Here is a 20701-nt window from a genome sequence, read left to right on the forward strand (position 1 = left end):
TTTAAAAAGGCAAAATGACTTCAGTTTGCCAACGCAATGCACACTGGGATTACCTTGTCCTCAGCCGAGCATTGCTGGGAAATCTCATCTGTAATTTCATGAGAAATGATGTAATCTCAGGGAAAGGCATTTTTCTCCCCTGAGATGAGGTGCATGGTCACATGTCCTAGTCACATGTCTAGTCACATGTGCCAGTAATCCGTGAAGTAAAATGAGAGCTAGTAATCTGCCCTTAGTAAACATGGCCACTGTCAGAAGACTGGGGAAGAAAAAAGAAATAAGATATGCAAAGAATACAAAGCCGGCAATTATCTAGAAGTATGTGCCTGTAGATTGTCATTACTAAACATTTCTAACTGTGTGTTTGTTATGTTAAAGGAGAACTATGAGATGAGTGATTTCCACTCACCTCATAGTTCTAGCCGAATATGGGTAAAGGTCCGCTTTTTTAGGTTTTGCGTTTTGAAAGGTTACATTTGGATCGGTGGACAAAGTTAGTGATAAAATGTGGCGCAACCGTTATCCCGCCACCTGGCTCTTGAGATTCTTGAAATTTTACAGATGCCGGAAATAAGCCAAAAGGTGGGAAAAGAAAAAAGAAATGCTGAGAGGAAGCCAGAGGAGGAAGTTTTCATGGTAGAAGAGACTTTGAGAACTCTTAGCAATTTTCTTTACTGCGGGGTTTTAGTTCCACTTCAACAATATTTTTTTGGTGCCTGTTTGTTACATGGTAAAGGAAAACCTATCATCGTGTGAGTGTGTACCCGGAGAAAAGGGAGCATGGGTTTTAAACATGAGCTATTTGGAGCTGGTTAAAGAGAGAAGCTGCCAAAAAGTGGAGAGAGCAAAAAGTGATGACAAAAAGTTCCAGGAGAGATCCAAGTAAGTGTAGGGATTCGGAGCTCAGGAAATAGATCTTTTATAGAGTATTATTGGAGTTAGATTCTCGCATGGGTAGGGATGCAAGATTGCCCGGTGGGATATCAGGCAACTGTGAGGTATGGCTTGCAGGTAATACTTCTGCCCCCGCGCAGGTGGTCGTGCTTGATGCTCATTGGGGTGTGATTCGGACAATCCTGAGCTGTAGGAACTCGACTAGGAGTGGAGAACAAAGCCCCCCCCAAAAAGAAAACAGGAATGGAGTAACCAGAGCCGGCCATACGTAACAAATTTGGTTTGATACATCAGGATACGCTGCCACTCTACAAACACCAAAGTGTCTTTTTACACCTTCCTGAGGAAGTGGGCACATTCGAGCCACGAAATGAGTAGACTGCGTACTATCCTTTCACTTCTTGTCCAATACAATTGATTATACCACGGGAACCTCCAACCAATTTGTTACATCCAGGTGCCTCTGCTTACTCCAGTCCTAATTTTTTTGGGGAGGGGGGCTCTCTTCTTTCTTGTCTACTATTTAAAAGTGGGGTGTTTTTGCAGGGGGTGGCAGTTGCTAGTGGCGAGCGCGGAGGAGAGCACATGAGTGATCATAAGCGAACGTGCAAGCGGAAGTGACCGAATGAGAGAGTGAACAAGAGAAGAAGTCAATGGCCTGTATGAGAGGGCCTCACTATTAGAGACAGGCTGCCTTTCTGCAGTACTGAGATTGTACTATTATAGAGAGACTGACTGACATATAAGAGAGAGCGTGGATGGAGAGAAATGCTTTTGAGACATTTGGCAGAAGTGAAACTGTTCTATGGAGCTGCACAAGTAAGATTTTGCGTGAGGATGGGGGCAGTTTGTGCTCTAAAAGCATTTGTTGAGGACCAAATAATGCAAAGAGCACAGTAGCATGTAATATTCCCCCATGCACAAGGCTTTATTGTACTTAAAAGTACACAGCCCCCCCCACTTCCTCAGAGGACATCACTCTCTGACATGTTTCACCTGTTTGGCTTAATCATAGCTTTCTATGATTAGGCCAAATAGATGTCAGAGAGTGATGTCCTGGTGGGGCTTTGTACGTACAATAGAGCCTTGTACCTGCAGGAAGATGGGGGTGCAGATGTAATGTTTTGGTTGGTTATGGAAGGCAGGAGTTAGCCCCTTGGCAGCTTTGAATAGCACCCAGCAGTCTCTGACGAGTGCTGGATGAGGGTTCATAAGTTTTGTTTGGACATTTGTTGAGGGACTGGGTGGTAATCGGCAGGAAAAAAGCAATCCTGTAATGCTAAATACTTAACTCAGTCAGTAAAACATTTACCCTTGTAGTGGGGCTACCTTCAGTGCAGGGGTGGCCCTACTGCAAGGGTTCATTTTTTTTAAATGCATGGAGTTCTTCTTTAATCATTGCAGCACATAGCCTGCATACCAGGTCTGTTCTCAGATTAATTGCCATTAGAAGCTCTGATATTCATAATTTTTTGGGTGAGATGGGTTGAGCACCTGTCTCCTCTCTTTCCTACTTCCTAAGCTTTACTATTGGCCAATCACTGTGATGGACAGGCTCGTTGGCCAGTAGAGAGGCTCCGGAATCTCTTATTTCCCTAGTCCTCTTCCATAGACAAAAACATGCTTGTTCCCTTGATATAAATCTTCATGTTTGTAAGTCCTGGAAGCACTGTGGTACCAGTAAGCTGCACTGTATAATGACAAATCCTTTACTGATCTGAAGTCTTTATACACAGGGCCCTCCAGGCCTCAGTGTTATGGCCGGTCTGTGCTCCATGTCTGAGATATGGCCCTTCAGGACTCAGTGTTATGGCCGGTCAGTGCTCCATGTCTGAGATATGGCCCTCCAGGCCTTTGTGTTATGGCAGGTCAGTGCTCCAAGTCTGAGATATGGCCCTGCAGGCCTCAGTGTTATGGCCGGTCAGTGCTCCATGTCTGAGATATGGCCCGTCAGGCCTCAGTGTTATGGCCGGTCAGTGCTCCATGTCTGAGATATGGCCCTTCAGGCCTCAGTGTTATGGCCGGTCAGTGCTCCAATTCTGAGATATGGCCCTTCAGGCCTCAGTGTTATGGCCGGTCAGTGCTCCATGTCTGAGATATGGCCCTTTCAGGTTGAAGTGCTGTGGTGGGGCAGTGGAGGAGATGGACTCATCAAGCTGTCTAATGCATCTCATCGCTCGATGAATCAGCCCATTAAACAAATCAGGTGGAAGTGATATTTTCTCCTTTACTATAAATAACTCAGAGCCGCCCACTCAACATTCAGCCATGTGCAGTATTGATTAGTGGATTGGCAGAGCAGTTAGTAATACTGAACGTTATAACCCGGGATTGAGCGACCTGCTGCCGTACAGATGTTGGAAAAGGAAGTCTCAGCATGCTCCCCCCTGCTAACAGCCACATGGTCCTAATTCACTGCCAGTAATAGAATACGACTAGTAATAATACTGCAAATTCTGCTGTCAGGAGGCTGGAAGAGGCTTAAAGTGCAACTCCACACAAAATGCTTTAAGTTTGGTATTGCTTCTGAAATCACCCACCCCTGCTGCACTAAATAGCCAGAGCTATAGAACCTGCAGCTTCCTGTGTTCACTTTCCCACCTCCAGCCCGTGTTTTTGAGTTTGAATGAGTGTCAGCCTACTTGACGGGCCTCCCTATGTTCTTGCTATTATATAGGACTGCTTCAACACCTGACCCATTCTTCCCCGGTGGTTTAAACAAGTTTGGCTAACAGCGTTGTGCAATGCATTAGTCTGCTTGGCTTTCCGTGCTGGCACTCTTGTTCTTAACCTGATTATAGCAGATGATGATAGGAAGTCATTAAAGAGAGAGAATTTCAGGTTGTGATGCTACCGGTATTTAGAAATACATTAAAAACTCCACTCCGGCAGCACAGGCTTTAATATTCACCTTCTCTCTGTCACTGTCCCCCATAGCAATTGCTTTGGATGTCCTTAGTCTTCATGGTTTAATGATGCCCAGTGTCATTCAACTCATGTGACTGGCCTGAGACTTCCAGAAGAGGAGAGGAGCCCAGAGTTGGACTTTAAAGCGGATCTTTAGGCCTCATATACACTGCTAAGAGCCGGCCCGTATAGCTCCGTACGGCATGCACGACCGCATCGGGCCGCTCCCGGGAAGGACAGGTACTACGTGTGATTGTACGCAGCAGCCTGTTCTTCTCTATGGGAGTATGCGGCTGTACGCTCACCCGAGCTGCACATCGGTGTGGGTGTCCGTACTCGTACGCAGACAGGATGGATCCTGTCTGCGGCCAACCACGGACACCCGCGCGGTTGTGCCGTTCGGGTGAGCGTACGGCTGCGTACTCCAATAGAGAAGAACAGGCTGCTGCGTACAATCACACGTAGTACCTGTCCTTCCCGGGAGCGGCCCGAAGCGGTCGTGCATGCCGTACGGAGCTATACGGGCCGGCTCTTAGCAGTGTGAATGAGGCCTAACGCTCAAAAATCAAATTCCACCAATGCATCCCTCTATTTATGATGATCAATAATAACATAGACATGTCAGGTGTAAAATGCTGGGATTGTGAAATACTTACACTTGCAGAACATTCACTTCCTGCTTTGAAAGGGCAAAATTACTTCAGTTTGCCAAAGCAATGCACACTGGGATAGCCTTGCCATAATCAGAGCATTGCTGGGAAATCTCAGGGAAAGGCATTTTCCTCCTCTGAGATGATGTACACGATCACATGTCCTAGTCACATGTCTCAGAAATTCAGGAAGTAATAGGAGAGCTAGTAATCTGCTCTTAGTAAACATGGCCACTGCCAGAAGACTGGGAAAGAAAAGAGAAATAAGGTATGCAAAGAATACAAAAGCCGGCAATGATCTAGAAGTATGTGTTTGTAGATTGTCATTACTAAACATTTCTAAAGGTGTGTTTGTTGTTATTTTAAAGATATGGGTAAAGGTCCACTTTGCAGCTTCCTGTGCAGTTTCGCCGTCCAGTAAGCAGGTACATACCAAATATAATGTGCTGAGGTCCATCCAGACCATCTCCTTTCTCTAGCCTCCAGTGCCTGAAAACAAAGCAGTAGTAGCACTCTGCAGCGCAGTAGAATTTGATTGGCTTACAGTGCCACTGTCTATTCTCTGCTGTGCTGGGAGGGATGATAATGTAAAGAAAGATTCCTTCAAAATACATTTCTGCTGAGAATATAATTGGAGTAAATGGTTTATTTTTCTGTAAATGTGGTTTCCTGAGTTCTGCATTAACAAATCTCACTCTTTGAACTTGTTATATGCAAGGCTGAATAATCTGCGGCTTGCTGGCTTTCCCCTCATTACGCCATGTTCAGCATTAGTTTGCAGGAATTCGTCCTGAAGCAGATAGAGGCCGGCTGGAAGTAAGCTGATTCATAACTGAACCTGAAATGACACAGAGCCGCTTTTCACCCCTAAATATTAAAAGGAGAAAAGAATTTCTTCATCGTCCATTGTTCAAGCCGTGTGTGTCATTCTCCTAATCCTCCCGGCTTCTTCTTTCACCCTCAGGAGTCCACTTATTCATCACAGTGTCATGGTTAGTAAAGCGAATGCAGGTTTATTACAGCTGAACTCCAGGCAGTTATAAAAGACTCAGCTTAATGCAGCTCTGTAATCATTAATACATCACTAATCGGGTTTTGTAAATGGCAGCAGCATAAGGATTTGACTTGGTATCGGCCTCTGGCAGTCCAGTGTTAGAGGAAGACGCAGCACAAGGAGCCAATCAGTTCATGTGCTGACAAGAAACCTTCTGATAGGAGGAGAGAGAAGAGCTCATCACTGTGCTGATATACTTTTCGCAGGCTGGGGGCGGGTCCAGGAGAACCTGGGCTCAGAAGAAGTGGGTTGAATGATGCTGGCCATCAGACTGAGGAGATGTAGTGGCAAAGTACTGCAGAGGAAATCTCAGGATTGAAGGTGTATGTTTCTGCAAAAGCTGCTTTTTGTTGTTTTATCCTTTAATGGGCCGTTCATTTTCTCTTATCTCTTACTAGAGTTGTTCTTGGAGTTTAAAGAAGAACTCTGGGAACAAATTTAATTAACCTTTGCAGTGGGGCTACCAAACACCCCCCGGTAGCCCCGCACTGCACGGGTCATTTCTGTCTAGGTTTAAAAAAAAAAAGTTATACTCACCTGATCCTCTGAGTCCTGCCACTTCTTAGACTGGACCCTGAGGCCTCTCTCTGATGACTCGGGGACATCAGACCGCTTCAACCGCAGTCTGAGGTTCTTGAGTCATCACGTTCTATACACAGTGTATAGAGTATAATGACGCAGAGGGACATACCATTGCTGCAGGAGGTAGAGCTGTGACAGCCAGCCTGCTCTGAGGTTCAGGTGAGTGTAACCTTTTTTTTTTTTTAGTCTCAACAAAACTGAGCCGTTAATCATCGCAGTGGGAGGGTAGCCCTATTGCAATGGTTGATAAAATTTGCTTTCAAGGCTAACCCCCGCTAAAAAAGAAAAGTATTGCCCTGCAGGAATGAAGATTAAAAAAGATCTGACTGCAATACCTACCCTCCATTGCTGTCCCCCCGCAGACTCACCGCACCAGTTCTTGAATGTTCTTCAACCTCCTTCTGTGAGTCTGGGCGGGTAAGGACGCACCCCCTAGGAGCGCATCATCAAGTTCCTTTGGAGCAATACAAAACAGATCATCCACAGAGCAGTAACCAGCTAGCTGGCATGAGAACAAAGTCTGAACACTAATCATTTTGGATTTTTGTTGCCTAGATTTTCCAATATATGTAAAACCAGACTGCCGTGTCAACACCCCTTTGAGAAGTATGGCCCCTCAGACTAGTCCAACAGAACTGCCTTCTTGGGACACGTATAGCAATGAATACATATAGAGGAGGTAGCCCAATCCTCAAAGGTGCAGGGACACACCAGACGTCTGACCGCGCCCAGTAAGAGTAGGTATGTCTCTTAGTCAGATGATGTTCCTCTGAATGCGCTGGGCCACCCAAGAAGCTGGACCCTGTCCTCCTCTTATTTCTGCATGGACAGCTTTGGCTATCAGCAGCGTCCAGACCACAGTCCCCGGGAGCGCGATTAGAAGCAATCTACAGCCCGCTCAATATCACTAATGACAGAAGCCAGCATTGAATAATTCAGCAGGATAAAGAGCACGTCCCTAATTTTATTACCCATATTTTCCCCCTAAGTGCTGCACATTCTGCTACGAGAGGCCTTGCGATATCCAGAGAAACCAAATGAACCCAATTTAATAAATGACTGCGCAAAGAAAATAGAACGGCCTATTCATTTCTGATGGCCATCCAAATGTAACAAATTTGATGTTTCACCATAAACCTCGGCGTAAAGGCGGCCATGGAGCCCTGTTGTATCTAAATTGGCCGCAAATGGCAACACTATGAAGGATTTCTGTCTGACGTATCTGCTGTGCATTGTGCATTTTAGTGGCCGCATTGTTCCCGCAGTGTTTTTCTACTTTAGCTGCCATGGGTGATCTGTAGAGATATGGAGGGCCCCAATGGACAAAACAAAATGGCTGCTGCTATGACTGCCTATAGTAATGCATTATCTACCACTTAGGGCTTGTTCACACCAAGCGCGTTCCAGGAACAGAGCAGTTACAGACCAGATCTAAACTGCGTCCAATGTATTCCAATGGTATTTTGACTCTAGTTCACACCGCAGCGTTCAGTTCCAGAGCATGTAAAAAAACTGCAGCAAGCCCTATTTTACCTGCTCTGGAACGTATGCAAATGGATCAAAAACGCATTTATACGCACAGGAACGCACTGAAAGCCCATTAAAAAAAACAAAACACACTTATTTTTTACCAAGCGCCCCGGAACGCATCAAAAATGCGGCATAACACACTGCACTGTGTGTGCAGAAACTCATGCAGATATGGTCTGCATTTGGTGTGAACAAGCCCTTATCTCAGTAGAGAAGCAGCAGACGCATGGAGATGTCATAAGCTCCCCTGCATCATAATGGAATCATGGAAAGTCATATGCAGTGCTTAGGCCCAGGAGCCAGTTAGCCAATGTTCCTTAAATTTGACAGCCGGCGCCTCACTTTTGAGTTTTGCCTTAGTTGTTGTCAATACAGCTGGCCTCCTAGCTTGGACAGACTGGCTCCTGAATTCCATATTCATTTGTCCACCCCTGGCTTAAAGTGTATGTTAAAGTGTTGTATTAGTTTTGGAAGTGAAGTGTTATTTTTTTTCTCTGTCCTCTTGGGGGAGATCTCCCTTTACTTCCTGCCTTGGAGGCACAACAGGAAATGAGAAGAATGTTCTTTTTTTTTTTTCTTTCTTAGACAGCTGTCACTTAAATATTTTTCCCAATTGAATGTGTAAAGGTGGCCATACACTCTACAACCATCGCAAGACCTTAGTCTTGCGATGGTTGTGCAGGGATTAAAGAAACGTACGATCTGCCTATCTTGGACAGGCAGATCGCACTCTCGATCATCGCAAGCCCGCCCCCCTGAGGGGCGGGCTTCCGATGACCGCAATGCTGAACGGGCAGCGTGCGCACACTGGCCCGTTCGGCATTTCTCTTCCGAGCACCGTTCTAACCAGCCGAGAATCGTACGATTCCCGGCTGGTTTTTGAACATGCTGGTTCGACGGAAGACGTGCGACCGTACAGTAGAAACGGTCGCACGTCTCCGTTCACACTGCTCGATTCTCGTATGATCGCGGGATTTCCCGCGATTCTCGTAGGAGAATCGAGCAGTGTATGGGCACCTTTAGGCTTCATTCACACGGACGTGCACAGCCATACAGCGTGCATATTTGTGCAGAAACCTGCAGACAGTCTGCGTCTAGCTGCATTAATACGTACCTGTACAGATGTGAAAGTTCTGATCAGTATATAGCTGCGTGCATCTGCGTCCTTTCATGGAGATTTATAAGTGGCTGCACGTGGCCACACGCGGCACCTGCCCCTTTGTACAGCTGTGCACGCCCGTGTGAATGAGGTGAATCAGGTGACAATTACAACTTTACAGGGGTTCTAATGCTTTGCCGCTCTTTCTCGGGCTGAGGAAAAAAAATGCCTTTTATATACTTTTTTTTTTGGTGGGGGGAGATATTGTATAGAAGTCATGTCAAGTTTTTATTGCTGTCTGCTGGGTACATTCATACTCTCGATTGACCTGATGACCATTGTCACAGGGGCAGAAAGTGATGGGAAATCCAACATTTTTCAGTTGTCACCTGAGCAGGGTGTAAGGGGGAACCTTGCATTGGCAACATGTGTTTTGGTTACAACTTTGGGAGATTTCTCACTTCCTGTTATGTCTCAAGGACAGGAAATAATGTTTTTTTTCTTCACTGTATCCAAAAACAAAAAGGTTTGGCTTGAGATACACAAACTAAGGCCTAGGCATTCAGGAGGGACAGCGATTTCGGCATGGGAATCTTTAGGACCTCCGGTGTGTCTGCATTTAATTTATTATTGTTATACAGGATTGATATAGCGCCAACAGTTTGTATAATAATATAATATAGTACAATCATTTATAATACCTGTTTTCAGAGAATAGACTAGGCACTTGTTTAATTTAAAAAGTGGACCTGCCATCCATTCTGAATATCTGGAACTAAAAATCCTGTCTAAGAGCAGGTGGCTGCTTTTACTCCCTTGCCCTACCCTTGCCCTGAAAAAACCTCTTCAGTAACCCTGTCTGATATTTCTTTCTGGGTACTAGTAAGTCCTTGAATCCCTTTATTAGGAGTACACTCAATGCCCCTGGTATATTGGACCCCTGTCCAGGAATCTGCCCTTATTGGCTGGCAGTGCACCTCATTGGACCAGGGGTGGGCTTGGGCACAAAATCAAGGAAGTTGAAGCTGTACCAGGAATTTAGTTAGTCTTAGCTGGGAAGCTAAAGAGGCGTTTGGGTGACAGGTTCTCTTTAAGTGTATGTAAAGGGAAGAGGTAAGGGTAAATCTAACGGGAACACCTGTTTCCATGTATAATAGGGGAATTCCCCTTACTTTGGGGACATTTCACTTCCTTTTGGTTCTTCGGGACAGGAAGTGAAGGTATTCTCCCGGTTGGGACACAGGCAGCAAAATATGACCTGAAAAGGGTAGAAAAACAAAAGGCTGTCTATACATACTCTTTTATTGTACATAGTTCTAGGTTTACCCAGATGTTCCAAAAACGTTTTTTCCCCTCCCAGAAATCCGGACCCCCATACCCCTGGGTGAGTGTTTTTCTAGTTACATTACTTCTGGTGTGATAGCTTTTGCTGCAAGTTGTTGTTGTAAATAGCAGCGGAATCTGATGACTCCTTACAGTACCGCTGCGTTAAATACCACTACACAGGGCCTAATGTCAGTAATGAACGCGCATACAGCTAGTCAGTCATTTCCCATGGTGCCGTTGGCGCAGTGCCGTCGGTGACACAAAAGGAGCCGCTAATCACTGCGGGATGTCGTGTGTCGTTTTCTTAACTTATATGCTAGCGAGGTGCGATGGCTTTTTATAGAACATACAACGGCAGAAGTGGAAAAAGCAGTTTCTATAAGTAGCTTGATAGATGTGGGATGAACGGTTCAAAATAATTGCATACTCGGTGCCCCGGGTGAATGGGGAAAGCTTTGAAACTAATTTACCCAATGCAAAAAAATAAGACGCAGGGCCTGTTTACACCGGCGTGCGTTTTGGCACAAGGGGCAAGCCAAAGCATTTACACAATGCACCGCAACTAGACTTTTGTTGTAGCGCACCACAAAGCACATGTGTTGACCACATGTGCAATGTAGTGTGCTGCGTTGAAAAGAAATGCTGTAAGTCCAGTTGGAGTGTGCCACGGAACTTGGGAAGCCCATTCAAAAGCCTCCGGTATGACAGTCTAAACCAGGGGTAGCCAAACTCCGGCCCTCCAGCTGTGGTGGAACTACAAATCCCACGAGGCATTGCAAGATTCTCACAGCCACAGACATGACTTCCGGAGAGCGATGCATCATGGGATTTGTAGTTTCACCACAGCTGGAGGGCTGGAGCTTGTCTACCCCTGGTCTAAACAATTACCGAATCTAGATACTATGTGATGCACAAGCCTCATAAACAAAACTTCCTTTACCTTCCCTGACTGAGCCAAATCCTTTGTATCTCACACACTCCCCCTCCCAGACACTGCAGCTCACACTAGGAGGGTTTCAGCAAGTCAGTGCTGTCAATCCAGAAAGCAGTGGACATTTCTAGGCAGAATGTATTTGTATACAGTCTGCTCTAGGTAACGCCCACATGTCATGCCGAGCCTCCATGATCGAAAGAACTGAAATCCAATGAAAGACAGGGATGCCTAGGGACAGTCAGGCTGGGGAGGGAGAAGCTAGATGATGCTGAACATCCTTCATCCAGCTGCTTGCTGCAGCTTCTAATGCACATTGTGGAGCCTATACAACTGTGAAGTGAAGGCCGGAGTTGAGCTTTCAGTAGCAAATAGAGAGTAGAGATCACAACACTAGAAGTCTGCCTCTTTATAACTAACCAAGGGGGCCACTTGTCTTTTCCATTTAGGACTTCTGTGTGGTCCCAGAAGGCAGAATGCATAATGTGGTCTCTATATAATGGTGTGTTGTGAACAGCTGTGCCTTGTGTATTGCGGCTCCCTCCCAGAACATGACACAGTGCACATTTGTACTAGGCCAGAGCTGAAGATGTAGTAATTAGACAGCAGGGACCCTGCCTGATAACACACAATGAAATGTCAGCCTCCCTTTATCTCTACAACTCGAAATAGTAGCTGTGCCCCACTCTCTGGATGGGAACATTGTGGTCAAGGGGCAATGTACAGCCTAATATACTCATATACTCCCAGTTAGGGTTTTAGAGATTTGCTTCTTTACCAGAAATGTCACCATTATTCTTGGAGAAAGAATTCCGCTGATGTTGTATGAGGAGAAAAAAAAAAAGAGTGCAGCAGGAAAACGGCTGGGCACGCAATTGAAATACATATTCATGAACCGTTATACATTTTGTCATATGTACATCCTCAGCCTCTGGTAATTGTTTACATTATCTGCCTCAGCATGGAGTCAGCTTTCTTTCCAATCACTTGTTGCTGGGCAGCCTGGCTTCCTAACCAATCAGGTGCCTCTGGTAATCGTGTACATCCAGTGCCTCTGGTAATAGTTTACATCCTCAGCCTTTGGTAATAGTTTACATCCTCAGCCTTTGGTAATAGTTTACATCCTCAGCCTTTGGTAATCGTTTACATCCTCAGCCTTTGGTAATCGTTTACATCCAGTGCCTCTAGTAGTGGTTTACATCCAGTGCCTCTGGTGATCGTTTACATCCAGTGCCTCTGGTGATCGTTTACATCCAGTGCCTCTGGTATTTGTATACGTCCTCGGCCTCTGGTAATTGTTTACACCCAGCACGATGATATAAGGAAGGTGCAAATGGACAGAGAGAGGAACTCAACTGTCTGCTGCTTCTCCTTCATTGACCAGTCACAGGTGGGATAGAGAAGACCTGAAATTCATACAAAAAATTTAACTTTTGCAAATGTTTTTCTAGTTATGCAGCAGAAGGGACATAACTTACCTCTAATGAAGTGTTTCTACAGGAACCAACAGTCCACTGGACATGAGAAACATCTGTGATGCTGGACCCTCTTCATAATGATGAATCTCTGGCGTTGTATGAATAAACTGTTTCTGCTAGGGATGCATCGATACCTTTACCGATAACCGGAACTTCAATTCAGAGGGAGATCTCCCTCTGAAAGGCAGTGCTGAGGGAGCTTGGAGCCGGCTTTCTTTCCAATCACTTGTTGCTAGGCAGCCTGGCTTCCTAACCAATCAGGTGCCTCTGGTAATTGTTTACATCCTCAGCCTCTGGTAATTGTTTACATCCTCAGCCTCTGGTAATTGTTTACATCCCCAGCCTCTGGTAATTGTTTACATCCTCAGCCTCTAGTAATTGTTTACATCCTCAGCCCCTAGTAATTGTTTACATCCTCAGCCTCTGGTAATTGTTTACATCCCCAGCCTCTGGTAATTGTTCACATCCCCAGCCTCTGGTAATTGTTTACATCCTCAGCCTCTAGTAATTGTTTACATCCTCAGCCTCTGGTAATTGTTTACATCCTCAGCCTCTGGTAATTGTTTACATTCAGTGCTTTTGGTAATTGTTTACATCCAGTGCCGCAAGTCCCACTGTCCTGGCTGCGCTTGCACATTAGAACTCCTTAGACTTCTATGGGTCTGTGTCTCGAGGTCAGAGATGAAGGGAGACATCCACATAAGTCTGTGGGGCTGCAATGCACAGGCATCGAGGTAAGTAGACATGATGATGGAGGAAAGTACACCACTCTGGGGGGGTGATTTCCAGGTCAGGACAAAGGGGCAAAAAAGGATTAATTGCCTTTGTCTTAGGGCCCGTTCACACCATTCAAAGCGTTCATTCCACAGTCTCATGGCATGAACACACTGGACCTCTTAATCAGACCCTCCCCATGTTCCGGCGCAGGGAATAGTGTGGTGGTGCCATTCAATTCAATGGTACTGAAAACACGCCTCCGGTCTGATCTCCTGCACTGGAACTCGTGGTACTGCAATGCCCTGCGTTCCGATTGCAAAAATAGTGCATATCTGATTTTTTGCAATCGCACCGCACTAGAATGCAGGGCATTGCAGTACCACGAGTTCTGGTGTGGGATCACACTGCGGGCGAGAAGCATGTTCGCAGTGCCATTGAAATATATGCCACCTCTATGCCCCCTCCTGCCCTAGAACGTGTGAAGGGTTTAATTAAGCAATCCTGTGTGTTCATGCCACAGTATTGATATAGGTGCATCCCTAACAGAAATGGTTAACTCGTATAGCGCCAGAGATTCATCATTGTGAAAAGGATCCAGCATCACAGAAGGGAAGTTTCTACAGGAACCACCAGTCCACTGGACGTGGAAAACACTTCATCAGAGGTAAGTCAGTGAAGGAGAAGCAGCAGACTGATGAGCTCCTCTCTCTGTCATTTTGCACTTTCCTCCTATCAGCGTGCTTGTTATTACATGAGCACAGCTGACTGATTTGCTCTTTGTGCTGCTTCTCCCCCGTTGCAGAGATGTTATTCTGTAATGTCTGGTTGCTGTAAAATCTTGGCAGCTTTGTGACTGAGTTAATGTAGAGCTGTGCAGAGCCGGCTCCTCTCTGTGACTTTAATGTGTGTTTGTACTTTTCTACCTCTATCATTAGTGTTTCGGTTATTAACGGAGCTGTAAGAGTAATAACTTGTGCGGTTCTGTATGAACAGTCGGCTCCAGTATGTGGCGGGAGCTCTTTTTCTCTGAGCTGATAAATGGGTCGCAAGGCAATCATTTTGCTGGCTGTCGCCAAGCCTGGACAGTAGGAGACGTAAGGAGCAGTCAGATGGCACAGAACACTGCACTCCCCAATCCAGTTCAGGACTTCAGATAAGAAGATGGGTGGGATGTCTCCTTTAGCCATATCTTACTCTGTTTTAAACCTGAACTCCATGCAGATATTTCAACAGTTCTACTCTGGGGTAATTCCAACAGGGGACACGAAGGCGTTACACTATTACCAAATACCTCTAATACCCCCCGAAGAAGCCGGTAATTTACACCTATAAAACGAAATGGAAGAATTGCCCTCACTCCATTTGAAATTCCATTTGACCGTACCATAGACATTTTGGGGAAAATTTAGGAAAACTGGGGCAGACAGAATCTGGGACACTTGCCCACGGCAACCAATCAGCTTCTCTCTTTAGTTTGCTCAGTTAAGCTTTGAACATGAAAGATCGAAACTGACTGGTTGTCATGCACAGCTGCTCCAGGTTTTGTCTGCTCCAGTTTTGATCAATTCCCCTCTTTGCATTAATGGTCATCTAATGATACATGGTGCCGATGCGGGGCATTTTCACAGGTACTTGTACTCCTGAACATGCCCCGATACCAAAAACCGATACAGACGCTTTAATATTTCAAATTAAATGGCTGCCTTAGGTCCCAGCTTGCTGAGGACTTCGGCAGCTTTCTTGGGAAACACGCAGCGCCTGTATACAGCACTTTTGCTGCCCACACATCTCCCATCTCCTGAGACCCTCCGCACCCCCTCCTGAGACCCTCTGCACCACTCCTGAGAACTCTCGCCAAGACATCAGGCCGGCACCCCGGAGCAGAGAGGTAGTACAGAGTATGTAGCAATATATTATTCTGCATTGTTCTATAATGTATTGCTGGGGTTTGTAGTCCTCTATAGTGCCATTCTCTGCTGCAGGGGAGGAGCAGCGAGGCTCCAGGGGCTGGTCTAAGAGCCAGCCGGCTCCAAGAGTATAACTTCTTATTTTAGCTCCCTAGACGTGCACCTAATCCTTGCAGTACAGAGGTAGCCCCGCTGCATGGGTTAAGATTTAATGTTGCCCGGAGTTCTGCTTTAAGGACTATGGTGTGGTGCTATATAAGTCCGCTCTCTCTGCAGGTTCAAAGGATGTGCAGGACAAATGCAAATCACAACTGTTCCTGTAAAGACGTTAACATGGACCCGCCCCCTCTCACCATCCGCTCCCTCTTATTGGTCTGACAGGCTGTACATCACATTAGGAAACCAAGAGGAGACCCCGGTGGTAGAAAGGGCGGGACCGAGCGTGACTTTTCCTGTAAAACTCAGAGTTCCTAATTCGTTATGCTGCCCGTATCTGGGAACCTGTCCATTGTTTTGATCACTTTTCATTACCTAAGATTGTGACAAGTTTTACTTCGATCAGAAAGTTTGTGTTTCCGGAACTTAAAGGAGAGTCAACAACTGAACTTTTTGCTTTTCTGTTTTGTCTTTCCAGTTGTTTCGAGAAGTTCGAATAATGAAGATCCTGAATCATCCGAATATAGGTAAGAGAGTTGAAGAGCTGCAGTGTGAATTGTATAATATGTAATATGCTGGATGACGTTACAGCTGAACTCCAGGCAAGCGGCTAAATACAATAATGAAATCCTTATATGGGAGCTGTTTTACCTGCCAAAAGATTTGCATTTCTGTCCATCCAGTTCTGAGGTTTACACAGTCCTGCCACACAGCACAGCTCTATTTTTGCCAGGACAGGAGACCTGATTTTCCGTTTCTGCAAATTAGTAAACCGTACCGTAGCCTGTGACTGGACAGAGAAAGAAGAAGCAGCAGGCTGATGAGCGCATCTTTCGATCACTCTGTTCTCTTGTACAGTCAGCATTGCTCCTTGTTAGCGCATGAGCACCTTAGCACCGACCGACTCCTTGTGCTGCTTCTTTCTTTCGCAGTCTGATCTCTGCTCTACAGGGATTTCAATATGCAGATACTAGTTGGAATTCAGGTACTTGCACTACTTGCATTTAAAGAATGGTTTTAATGGCGTATTAAATTTAATTTGTGTCTGGAGTTCAGCTTTAACATCATAGCGCACAATAGCAGTCACGGTGAGAATTGTTGCACTTGGTTGTTTTTTTATTAGAATACTAAAGTTAGAAAATGAGAGGCTTTTATTTTTCGTTTGTTTTTTAACCACTTGCTGACCATGGTGGTAAACCCCCTTCCCATCCAGGCCATTTTTCAGTATTCAGCGCTGAGGTACTTTGACTGACATTTATTCCGTCATGCAACGCTGTACTGAAATTAATTTTATACCATGTTTTGGGGACAGATAGATTCTTTTGGTGGTATTTAATCACCACTGCGGTTTTAATTTTTTTACCATATTAAGGAAAAATTACAGAAAAAAAAAAAACCTGTTCCCCCTATATTAAATTATAAAACATTATCAGCGCTGAGGTACTTTGACTGACATTTATTCCGTCATGCAACGCTGTACTGAAATTAATTTTATACCATGTTTTGGGGACAGATAGATTCTTTTGGTGGTATTTAATCACCACTGCGGTTTTAATTTTTTTACCATATTAAGGAAAAATTACAGAAAAAAAAAAAACCTGTTCCCCCTATATTAAATTATAAAACATTTATTATTACCCAATTTTTTGATAAAACATAAAAGTCGGGGTCACGTCGGGTAAAAAGACACCAAACATGTCAAGCCTTAAAATTGCGTGCGAAACCTCAAAAAAATGCAATACCCAAAATTGGCCATAGGCAACGCTTTAAAAGTTTTTACCGCTCATCAGTTTAGTGATTGATGGCCCTGAAATGATTGCTGTCACTCCGACGTTCACAGCGAAAATGTAACATGTGTAATGCAATTGTCGTTTTCGTGTGCTGGTGCATCGAACGCATATATGTGCGTGAGGGTTGGGGGACTTAAAAATGTTTGGGTTTTTTTTAAACTTTTTTTATATGTGACTTTTATTTTATTTTTACTTTTATATTTTTACACTTAATGTTATTGCTATCACATAGGGGGATAACAATCCCCCTATATAATAGCAAAGGCACACTGACAGGTCCTCTTTATGGAGACATTAGGGGTCTCTAAGGCCTTGTTCACACCAAATGCAGAGCAGTGGGTTTTGCCACATTTTTAAAGGAGAACTATGGGGTCAGTGTTTTTTCCCATAGTTCTCCTTAGGGTAACGGGAGGACACAAACTATCGTCCTCCCGTTACCCTAAGCTCAGTATACTGTATATATACCGTATATACCGTATACTGAGACGCTGCAGCCGGAGCGGATCCGACTTAGATGAGGGGATCCGCCCAGCTGCGTGAGTGACAGCTGGCTCTGCCTAAAAGAAAACATTTTTTTTTTTTAGTTTAAAATAGGCTTTCAGTGCGATCCAGGGCGTTTGCATGCGTCCCAGAGCAGATAAAATAGTGCCTGCTGCAGTTTTTTTACCTGCTCTGGAACGCAACGCTGCGATGTGAACTGGAGCAAAAAAATACCATTGGAATACATTGGACGCAGTTTTGCTCCGCTCTGCTCCGTGCTTGGTGTGAACAAGGCCTAAGACCCTAATGTCACCTGGGGACAATCTCCCTCGATCTCTCTCGATCAATATCTCTCTCTCTCTCTCATTAGAAGGTTGACAGATGTAGGGAGATAGCTCATGAAGGAGGATCATACTAAAAATAACTCTATAGACCTACTCTCAGCTGAGCGTCGATCTCTCTCTTGATCTCGATCTCAATCGCTCTCGATCTCTCCCTTTCGGATCTCTCCCTCTCGGATCTCCCCCTCTCGGATCTCCCCCTCTCGGATCTCCCCCTCTCGGATCTCCCCCTCTCGGATCTCTCCATCTCAATCCCTGAAATTTTCTAACGTCACAACTGATTAAGTGTTTCAAAAGTGAGGGGATATTTTAGGGTTGTTATACGATCGGATGTATTTTTAGGAATACTGTGTAAGCAGTGTGGCCCTATGTAAATAAGATAATTTTCTTTCTATTCTAGTAAAACTTTTTGAAGTCATTGAAACTGAGAAGACCTTATATTTAATAATGGAATATGCTAGTGGAGGTAAGTGGCTTCTGTATTACTATTTATTCTTAGCTTTGCTTATTTCATTGATGAAGTAACTTAATACTTGTGAATGGCACCCAACATACCTGCATTGCAGCATTGCAACATGCTGTCACACCCTACACTGCACTGCACTGCACTGCACTGCACTATTGAATATGCAGCAGGTCCAATTGTTTTTTATCTATTGTGTGTTCTGCAGCCCATTCAAATGGGTTGCCTTCGCCCAACACAATAGAGTACAATAACTAACTGCACTGAAACGGAGCGCTTTGGTGTTAATGGGCCCTTAAAATGCATCTGTGCTCAGACTATGGACTTTGAATTATATACATATTCTTAGCAAGCTGTAAAAAAAAAAATTCAAACAAGCCATCCCTGACACCAGGTTAAGGATCCTTATCTTTAAAAAACAATTAAGTTGTTTTCTGTTAAGTGCAGTGAGATTTGACCGTTAATGTCACATGATTAAAATGAAGATCATTATCCTTGTGCTAAAGCTTATGAGTTGAGCCTGTATGACTCTTGGGTTTCAGTTGGTTTGTGCCAGTATAGAAGCATCTGCTGTGTGTTTACATTAGAGAGCTGGAAGGCTGCCAAGATTCTGGTACAGTACAAAGTAATAGGGGAAAAGCTGAGGTTTTAGTGCCTCTCTTGTGAAATTTGAAGATGAATTTCTCCTCAGTACTTCTAGCTACAAAGGTGAGTTAAAGTTTGATTTAACCACCTTCGTAGCAGAGCAATTTTGTCATTTTGGATAGAAAACTATTTTACACCCCCAAACAAGTATATATTTTTTGAAAGCAGAGGCCCTGTAAAATAAAAAATGGTAGCTACTTTTTTTATGTTGTATGATATTTGCGGAGATGTTTATCAAATCGATGTTTTTAGGAAGAAAAAACACTTCAAGGTTATTAAATTGTGTTAGTGTGCACTAAAATTCATTTCTTTTGGTAAAATATCAAAGATGGGGTTACATCGAGTAAAAAGATACCAGACATGTCAAGTGTTAAAATTGCATGCGCCCATGCAATGGCGAAAAATGATGGTACTCAAATTGTCAATAGTACCACTTTTAATGCTCACCAGTTTAGAGTTAACAGCGAATTATGGACCGAGAATTATTGCTCTCACTCCGACGTTCGCAGTGATACAGAACTTGTGGCGCAGTTGTCGTATGTACACGTGCATGCCCTACCTGTGCATTTTCATTCGCATGCAGATGGCGGGGGTGGTGGAGTTGTTTTTAATTGTTTGTTTTAATTTGTATTTATTTTATTATTTGTTCATTTTCCGTCGCTTTTTTTCACTTTTTCGCTATCACACAAGGTAGCACATTCCTAGGTGATAGCGTTTAGAGGTGACAGGCTTTCTTTATAGAGACATAAGAAAACACCGGGCGCCTGACCTGGTGCAATAATCCTTTTTATTGGTAAAAAAATATGTACAATATATTTTTTACCAATATTTTTTACCAATAAAAAGGATTATTGCACCAGGTCAGGCGCCCGGTGTTTTCTTATGTTTTTATGCAGTGTTCAGGATCTCTTATCTGTAACAGGGCAGCCTTACTGGATTCTAAGACGTTTTTTGGGCCACTGGAGGGTTTCTTTTGGCGCTGGTCGGTGCTCTCTTTTCTTTATAGAGACATCAGGGGTCTATTAGACCCCTGATGTCTACCCCGGCCTCCAATACAGGGGATCAAGCACAGCACTGTGCTTGCTCCCATGTGTAACTGGCACTTCAGCTGGCTTTGTGACAACTGTGAGCAGGAAGTGGCGTGAGCACAGCACTTCCTGACTCACTGATCACAGAGCAGATCGGGGAATGCACCCGCTGGCCATCCTGACAATAATTGCTGGGGTCCACGGCTTCGGGGGGGATTCCACCTCTACAGGCTAGTACAAGTAATCTGGGCTCCTGTACAGCCACCCAGATCACTTGTTCTAAACGAGAATCACCTGCAAAAAAAGAAACGTACTAAGATCTTGGCTGCAGCAACCATGATCTGGGTATAACTACTTCAGGACCAGGACGTGTATATAGCTGTAGATCGTAGCTTGCAATTTTCCTGCAGGGTGACTTTTTTTTCTTCTATTTTCTGCAGCACTCAAAATGAATAAATAAATAAATACGAATGTCCCCGTTTTATGTTTGCAGACCACGTCATCATTTTTAGCTATCAATAAGAAGCTTGTTTAGTGTCTTGGTCATAGGAGGAATGGAAATGAGTCAGTAGACTTCCAGGCAGGTGAAAGTCATTATTGATGCAGACAGACTTCTGGAGTCAGGAAGGAGATTTTCTCGCCGGGTGATAGAATTTGCCAGCCTTACCCTGTGCATTGAAATTCATTTTATCCAGATCGATACAAATGCAGCGGCAGGTAAGC

General features: G+C 44.5%; 1 protein-coding gene across 1 annotated transcript in view; it reads left to right on the forward strand.

Annotated features, from left to right (window-relative positions):
- Positions 1-20701, forward strand: part of MARK1 (microtubule affinity regulating kinase 1) — a 115496-nt gene that overhangs the window by 54251 nt on the left and 40544 nt on the right. The window contains exons 4-5 of the mRNA XM_018572028.1: positions 15710-15758; positions 18243-18308. Coding sequence (XP_018427530.1) covers positions 15710-15758; positions 18243-18308 — 115 coding nt within the window. The remainder of the gene's footprint in view (positions 1-15709; positions 15759-18242; positions 18309-20701) is intronic.

The sequence above is a fragment of the Nanorana parkeri genome, unplaced genomic scaffold, assembly GCF_000935625.1.
Source record: "Nanorana parkeri isolate BGI_ZX_2015 unplaced genomic scaffold, ASM93562v1 scaffold43, whole genome shotgun sequence".
NCBI classification, from domain to species: domain Eukaryota; kingdom Metazoa; phylum Chordata; class Amphibia; order Anura; family Dicroglossidae; genus Nanorana; species Nanorana parkeri.